The sequence below is a fragment of the Monopterus albus genome, unplaced genomic scaffold, assembly GCF_001952655.1.
Source record: "Monopterus albus unplaced genomic scaffold, M_albus_1.0 scaffold172.1, whole genome shotgun sequence".
In the NCBI taxonomy this organism is placed as follows: domain Eukaryota; kingdom Metazoa; phylum Chordata; class Actinopteri; order Synbranchiformes; family Synbranchidae; genus Monopterus; species Monopterus albus.
The window spans coordinates 2842230-2850018 of NW_018128052.1; the positions used below are offsets into that span (position 1 = coordinate 2842230).

The window sequence follows — 7789 nt, forward strand, 5'->3', positions numbered from 1 at the left end:
TTCACACAGGGAGTTGAGGGTGTGGTGGGCGGTGAAGGGGTAATACTAGTTGTACATATGTCATGGTCATTTTCCAAGTTAAACTTTAGTTTGAGTCATCAAATATTTTGCACCCATACTTATGTAATATCCACAAAGAGACCCATCGGTAGTTTTGTGTGTTTTCGACTCATGTTCTCAAAAAATCACAAAAGTAAATTAAAAGAAAAATGACTCTGAGGTTACAGCAGACTACAAATGACTTGCAGAAAGTCACACATCAGCAAATGTGTTTACCAGCACACCACTGATAAGAAACACCCTCTAGTCTTTCCTGCCTTTTTCTGTCTCTGCTGGTCACATTTATTTTCTTTTGCATACAGAGTCTTTGTGAAGCTCAGCGGCGTTTACAGCATCAAAGACAACTTTTAATCAAAAAAATAAAACAGGTGCAATCACATCTGTAACATCTTTAACCTGTCAACACTTTAACTCCTCAAACATTTTCGGTGTGGTTATAATATACAGTTAAGTCATACAGTGGCACACAGAAAAACCAAATCAGTTCTGCTGGAACTAGAGCTTCATCACTAGATAGGCTGTACAAGAAACAGCAGCAATGGTGCTGAGATGAAGTTTCTGCATGAAAGACCAGCCTGGATTTTTCTTCCTCCAAGATGTGGCCAGTTTTACACCCCAGAATGCAGAAACAGACAAGAGGGATGTTTTTACTGTGAGCATATGACCAAGACCAGATTTCACAGTATCAGCTAAAAGAAACTGACACTTGCAGCAGTTCAGAAACGGTGGGCAGAATGTTACATTTTAAAGGCAGAAGAAAAACCCTAAAACTGAGTCAAAAGTGGGCAGAATGTTACATTTTAAAAGAAGAAAAACCCTAAAACTGAGTCAAAACACAGTAAACACGTTAAACATGAACATGCAGGCTCGACTCTGCCTGTTGAACTTTGACCTTTCAAACAGCCGTCTAACCCCCTAAACATTCACAGAGACACAATGACCAGGAAGCACCGAGCAGGTTTCTGCATGTCTTCACACCAACGTCCCAAATGAGATTCTTAGTATTTTGGAGCAAAATTTACAACCAGAAACGGTCTGGTTGCAAACAAGGGGAGCTGCTGATCAAAGTGATGGATGAGAGAGGTGATTTGTGGGCTGTTTACGGCATAAATCCAAGCATCAGTTTTTGTCACAGTTTTTTCCCCAGTTTTCAATGGGTTATTCTTAGAAATTGTAGCCACGGTGAGCCTAAGGTGAAGGTTTTAGGATCTTTAGGCTCTACAGCATAGGTCAGAGTTAAATCAGAATAATCATAATCAAAAAACCCATTAATATAAATCAAATCAATTTACAGTAACAGAAACACACACACACCAAGTGAGAAAAACAGGATGTTTGTGGACCTCCAGTGTGAAAGAAGAACTATCTTGTGGTCATTAGTATCCAGTAAATCATTCCTTGCGTTCAGACCTGGTCCCTATCTGGTGGCTGCAGGACGTGCCAGCTGAGAGCTCGATGAGATTCGTCCGGCCACTCCCAGGGAGTAGGGCTGTATGCGGTTGAACCTGAGGAAGAGGAGGAAAATCAGATTGTAGCTGGAGAGAAGGGGACTGAGATATAAAAAGGGGGTGGGGGGGGGATTTGCACTGTGGTTAGAGTTCTGGAGCCAAAGGAACCTGTGAGGGGATGAGATAGCGTGATGTGGTTTTCACTGAGATGCCACAGCAGAGTGGAGGTGCTAAGGTGAACGCTCAGACTGAGTGGCTGGGACTGAGCCGAGACAGAAACCAGGGAAAGTCAGTTTACCCACAGTAAGCTATAATTAATTAATTCATAACACACTGAGTAAAAATCTGTTTTTACATAAAGGAGTACTGCTTTCATTTCTTTCTCTAATCTGAATTTCTTAAAACAACAATGCAGAAAACTCCCTAATAGCTCTTTAAATGCTTTTATTTACATTTTGCTAAATCAAGTACTGTCCACTTTCACTGTCTCGCTAAAAACTATGTAACTTTTGAAAACAGAAATACATTCCCCCCCCCTCTTAAAATAAGGAAATTCAATTCGCTCATGGGTTTTGCTGTTCCAGCCTTATTACTTGTTCTAAGCAGCAGCATGTGTTAGCAGACTAGTTTGTTAGTTGGAAATGTGTTAGCAGACTAGTTTGTTAGTTGGAAAGTTAACTGACTTGTCAACTGGCTTTACTGGTGCTATCATTAACATGTAGCCACAGAGGCGACACAGTTACAGTCGTGCTTTAAACTGAACTTCCGAGCGACAAAATCAAGACCTGTGGACCTGTGCGTTCTGCTCTGTCGTGCACATTCACATACATGTGGTATGAGAGCTGCACTCTCAGGTAGCCTATATTTAAAACTATGAAGACTCCCCACAGTCTCTGTCTAAGCTCGCTCAAGGTTGAGCTTGAGAAAATAACCTCATGGCTCAGCAGCACAAATCTTTATTTAACCCCACGCATCTGTAATGCTCACCTTTGACAAGGTAAACAAGTGCAGCTGCGAAAAGACCCCCCCCCCCCACTTTGAGAATCAAGGCCTGTGGGGTAAGGGTTGGGGGGCTGGGGGGGAGAGGCAGCACTGATAGCGTCTTCTAGACTGCGTTTGGTTTCCTGTTCTGAGTCAGTGCGTAACCCTGAGTTTGAACTGTCACATCACTGCTGTGTTTCTTCTTTTCTTTTTCAGCAGCTTGTGATTTAACTGAAAATGTTTGTTTAAATGTATAACCAAATATTTTTTTGGAAGTGTGACTGGGCAACCATGAACTAGACAAAAAGGTGAACCCGGTTCCGTTATCTCACACTGAACAGGCTGTGGGACATCATCACTGCCTGCTCGTTAGCGGGAACTTGTTCTAAAAATTTCAGTGTTGCCAAGCTGTATGGAAGTAAAATAGACCAGAAGTAAAACTAAAGCGCAGTGACGGGAGGAATCTGAAACAAGAAATCACAGATATGAGATGTGGTTTAAGTTAAGTCACAGAAATATAACATCTTGTTTTTACAAGACTGATCTAGCTTCAAGCTGGAATGGACAGCTGTGATAGAAGAAAGCACATCAATTCAAACAAGCAACAAGATCGATTTTTATCCACTGCAAATATCCAGAAATGGTGTCAACACAAGCTACATTGGAGACAAAGAGGGCGGGGAAGAAAGACTGAGGAGAGTGTGTGTGTGTGTGTGTGTGTGTGTGTGTGTGCCTGTTGCGTGAGAGAGAGTGTGTGTGTCAGTGTGAGGAGCGGGGGGCTTGTCTCTCTGCAGCTTGTGGCGGATATTTTTTGACATTCAGACTAAATGTGGACAGAGATCAGGACAGTGCCGAGACAGTACCTGCAGTGTCAGTGCTGTGTGTGAGTATAGGACATGTGTTTCAGCTTTGCGCCTCCGCTATCTGCGCTGTGCTTGCAGGTCTCTAACTTGCTGCAGCTGCATCAAACAAACTCTGTTCCCACATTGGGCAAAAATCGATACCGCTTTGCTTTCGTCCGGCCTTGATTTGCATTTTGAGCTTGACAGATTTGTACTGAAAACATTTTTCCACACGGCGATTTAATGGATCCTCTTCTTCCCTATTGGTGCATCTATGCGTCCTACCCTGCGTGTCTCTCGGCGGACAGCCTGATCGGGCCTGTATATGGGCCGGGAGGGGATTTTAATGATGTAAAACAATAAGGCTGAAGTCAGTGCGGGTAAGCTGAAGCAGTGTAACTGTAAAGAGATACTTCGGCTCCCCACCAGCAGGCTGTTGTGTGGAGCGGCCGCGCGCGTCTCATTAACAGGATCACTTTACAAGCGGTCAAACAAAAAGGCCATTATCCATCACAGCCTCCTCTGCCTGCGTGGGCCATCCAGCAACACACGTTTTCAGGTCTCATCACATGCAAATTAGAGTCAACAACCCGTTTTTTGATCAAGGGGGTTGAATCCATTCAACGATGATGTTATTGTATTTTTGATTAACTGGGGATTAAGGTTCTAATATGAATCTCAACCTTCTTAACTGGCCTGCGCAAAAATCCACTCTGGGTTTTTACTTATTTTAAACTATTGCCATGTTTAAAGAGCGTTCACAACAGTTATCTGTACGTTCTATTACTTGATATCCTTATAAGCACATCATTTCAGCTTCTTTCGTTTAAAATGAGTCAACCACGTGATTTAGTCCAAACCATAGTAGCCTCCATAAAATATTTAATCTCCTTGTCTCTCTTTCTCCTTGTCCCTCTTGTTTGATCCAGCCTGAGCCACCTTTTACCGACATTAGTATACCATTAACAACTTACAATATATTCTCTTCAATCCCATACCGGAACCCCTAGTAGGGACGGTGGTACCGCTTTCGGCCACCAGCCCCGCGACACCTGGCAAACGATACAAAACAATCTGCGCATGCGTAATAGGCTGCCAAAAAAAAAAAAAATCCCAACGCAGTCTCGGCTGTCAACCAATAGTGTCCCAATCTGTCCAGAGATACCGTCAGAGCAGCGTGGAGAGGAGTGAAGTGAAAGAGCTGAGAACTCAGCAGCAGAGACTGAAGGAGAGTGAGAAAACATGCCGAGGTCTTTCCTGGTGAAGAGTAAACGGGCCCACAGCTACCACCAGCCCCGGTGCCTGGATGATGACTACAGTAGACTGGACACTATTCTGGCTCAAGTGTGCGCAGGTAGGTTTCTCTGTGCGTAATTACGCACACAGTTAGTTGATTTATGCCACAAATAAGAATGATTGGTCTTAATGGAAATCGTACGTTAGAAAAAGCCCACAACATACACTGGTTGCACATTCAGCCTGATTAAGTCACTTCACTTGTTCTTTCTCGGCTGTCATTAGAGACCGACTCTCCGGCGGTGTTTGAGGCCAACTTGGAGTCGCAGGAGGACGTGAGCGCTGGCGCTGACAGACTGCCCCCCGGGTCTAGGGTGCTCTCTCCGGGGTCGCTGTCCTCCCGCTCCCCGCTGAGCTGCGGAGGTAGCGTGTGTGACCGGTCCTCCGACGGTGATTTCTGGCGTCCCCTGTCTCCTTCTTCCTCACCAGGTCTGCTCAAATATGTTTTAATTCGGGGTTTTTTCTACAGTTGTTTGTGCCACTATGAGAGATGTACTAAAATACACCCAAGTCAGAGTGTTACGCTCTGTCCGTGAGTCATGATGATTGTTAGATCAGCGAGTTTATATAAATCAAAATCTTGTAGTTTTCAGCAGGTGCCAGTTATTTAAGTAGGTAAAACCCTTGTATTATTTTCAGCACTGGCGCTGTAAACACTCCGGTTGGAGTGTAGATTAAGGAGAACAAAGATCAAGCTTATGTTGACTCAGTTGAATGTATAATAAGTGCCTATTGGAATAAAAATGAAGTTAACTGATAGGCCTACTTTTTAAAATCTACATTTGATAACCGATTTTACTGGAAAAAAAGTCATGCATGTTGACCCTCAGTTATTATACCTACTTGCACACAAACATCCATTTGATACACATTATGTAAGGTGCAATATTTTGATCCAGGATTCTTTATTGTAGTCTAAATTCACTAAGACTGTCAAGTTGCCATTTCCAGTAAGACCACATGCAGTTTCCAAATGAACGAATTTTAAGACATGATCTGCAGATCGCACTCATCACTAAGACTATTTACTCACATTACATCCAAATTATTGCATAGATTCAGAGAAATGCTCCACTCCAGAAGCGGAGGACGGTCACGACTTCAACATCCCCCTCTTTCCTTACTCCTGGTCAGCATATGCCAGCTCTGAGCTCAGGCATCTGGTTCGGGGCCCGTACCAGCACCTCCAGGGCCACAGAGAGCCTGACTCACCCGTCAGAATCTATGGGGCGGAGGACAGAGGCACCGAGCCGCTTTACGCACAGCGGGGGCCTGTGGCCGGACGATACCAGGATTATTCTTCACACCAGATCTGTAGGATGCGAGACGCAGACGAGCTCTATGTAAAGCAGAGGCCCCGCAGTGTGGAAATCAAGTCTGAAAATGATTTCGTCTGCTCGAACCTCGAGTCAAATGGACCGTACAAGTGCATTAAATGTTTCAAGGTATGTATTTAACCAGAACCACAACACGGTTGCGTTTGCAGAAATGTTTTAGTGAGCAGGATGTAACACTAAGACTATTAGCCCATATTTATATGTCCAAGTACAAAATGAATGGCACTTCAACCATTAATGACTGGCAAATCCATAAACGACTTTTTTTTTATCATAGCACCGCATTTTTGTTTTGACATTTCGAGAGTTATTAAAAATCGAATGTACTATCCTTGTACCTTTCCTAACAGGTGTTCTCCACTCCTCACGGCTTGGAGGTTCACGTGCGGCGGTCACACAGCGGGACGCGGCCCTTTGAGTGCGGTATCTGCGGGAAAACCTTTGGACACGCAGTGAGCCTGGATCAGCACAGAGTGGTGCACTCGCAGGTAGGCCCCCAACTGCAAATAGACTAGCCTGTTGCATGAGCTGCCATGTAAAAAGGCCTACAGGCCCACATCCGGCCTCCCTCACCAGTCTGTTTTCAGGCTACTCTGTTTGTGCAGAGCAGTCTGAGGTCCTGAGGCCTTCCACGTTGACACTTTGCATACTTTTAGGAGAGGAGCTTCAGTTGTAAAATCTGCGGCAAAAGCTTCAAGCGCTCCTCCACTCTGTCAACGCACCTGCTCATCCACTCGGACACGCGGCCTTATCCGTGCCAGTACTGCGGGAAGAGGTTCCACCAAAAGTCAGACATGAAGAAACACACTTTCATCCACACAGGTAAGCCGCTGCACAACACGACAGGAACACACGTACCAATGGCCCCGAGTGCAAAGTGACATTTCCAGGTGTGTGATCTCTTTGCCGCTGCAGGTGAGAAGCCGCACAAGTGCCAGGTGTGCGGGAAGGCCTTCAGCCAGAGCTCCAACCTCATCACGCACAGCAGGAAACACACAGGATTCAAACCTTTCGGCTGTGACCTCTGCGGGAAAGGTTTCCAGAGGAAAGTGGACTTAAGGAGGCACAAGGAGACGCTGCACGGACTGAAATAAACAGACGATGTCTTAAGATGAAATCCTGCACTTTGACTGCATTGACCATATTGTCGTGTTTTTTTAATTCTATTTTATGGCTTGTGGCATTTCTTTGTCCCACTGTTAAATTCAACTAATTATAATTATTGTGGTTGATTTTTATGAAAATAAACGTTTATTTATTGAGTGGTTTTAATTGTCAATATTAAAACGCATAAGTAAAACAGTGATTTCTAAAGTTGAATGTATCCCAAATGAAGCGCGACCATTAAAAGACCGTGCATTGATTTTTTTTTTGTTACATGACAGTAGAAATCAGCTTTATCATATTTATAGTCAGAGATTAAATATTAACTTTTTAAGTATAGGCTGTTTGGTTTAAAGGTTTCTACATTTAATTGCTTGCAAAATTCTGAAAAGCATTTCTTATAATTTAGATCCTTTGTTTTTACTCCACGAACATTTTTGAAAACGAAATCAACTTTTCACTGATTGAACGTTGTGAAAAACGAGAAGCTGTGTTAAGCCATGCACGGCAATCAATCACATCCCCAATCTGCATGACAGCTGAGTTGTGTCTCCACGATTAAACAGAAAAACGTTTTGTTGCGCACGCCATCTGGTCAAAACCAAATATTTTCAGACACATGCATTGTTATCATAACCATATAACAAATGACATTATGGTGCCATAAACCTGCATGTGAAGGAAGTCGCTTTTATTACAGCAGAGGCTTTTCCAGCAAAGC

General features: G+C 43.7%; 1 protein-coding gene across 3 annotated transcripts; it reads left to right on the forward strand.

Annotated features, from left to right (window-relative positions):
• Nucleotides 1-3326: 3326 nt before the first annotated feature.
• Nucleotides 3327-7652, forward strand: gfi1aa (growth factor independent 1A transcription repressor a). 3 transcript variants are annotated; one of them, XM_020616057.1, is made up of 7 exons: nucleotides 3327-3372; nucleotides 4491-4685; nucleotides 4853-5056; nucleotides 5684-6072; nucleotides 6315-6452; nucleotides 6621-6786; nucleotides 6880-7652. In XM_020616057.1, the coding sequence occupies exons 2-7, from the start codon at nucleotides 4574-4576 to the stop codon at nucleotides 7056-7058; spliced, it is 1188 nt and encodes a 395-aa protein (XP_020471713.1). In that variant the 5' UTR covers nucleotides 3327-3372; nucleotides 4491-4573; the 3' UTR covers nucleotides 7059-7652. The 3 variants fall into 3 exon arrangements, with proteins under 3 accessions (XP_020471713.1, XP_020471712.1, XP_020471714.1); XM_020616056.1 differs by lacking the exon at nucleotides 3327-3372 and having other exon boundaries at nucleotides 4448-4685; XM_020616058.1 differs by lacking the exon at nucleotides 3327-3372 and having other exon boundaries at nucleotides 4449-4685; nucleotides 5762-6072.
• Nucleotides 7653-7789: the final 137 nt, after the last annotated feature.

Excerpts from the sequence above, each read along its gene's own strand:
- gfi1aa (XM_020616057.1), top strand. The coding sequence starts at position 4,574 with ATGCCGAGGTCTTTCCTGGTGAAGAGTAAACGGGCCCACAGCTACCAC. Across the intron at positions 5,057-5,683 it reads GTCTCCTTCTTCCTCACCAG|ATTCAGAGAAATGCTCCACT; the intron begins GTCTGCTCAAAT and ends ATTATTGCATAG. Across the intron at positions 6,073-6,314 it reads AGTGCATTAAATGTTTCAAG|GTGTTCTCCACTCCTCACGG; the intron begins GTATGTATTTAA and ends CTTTCCTAACAG.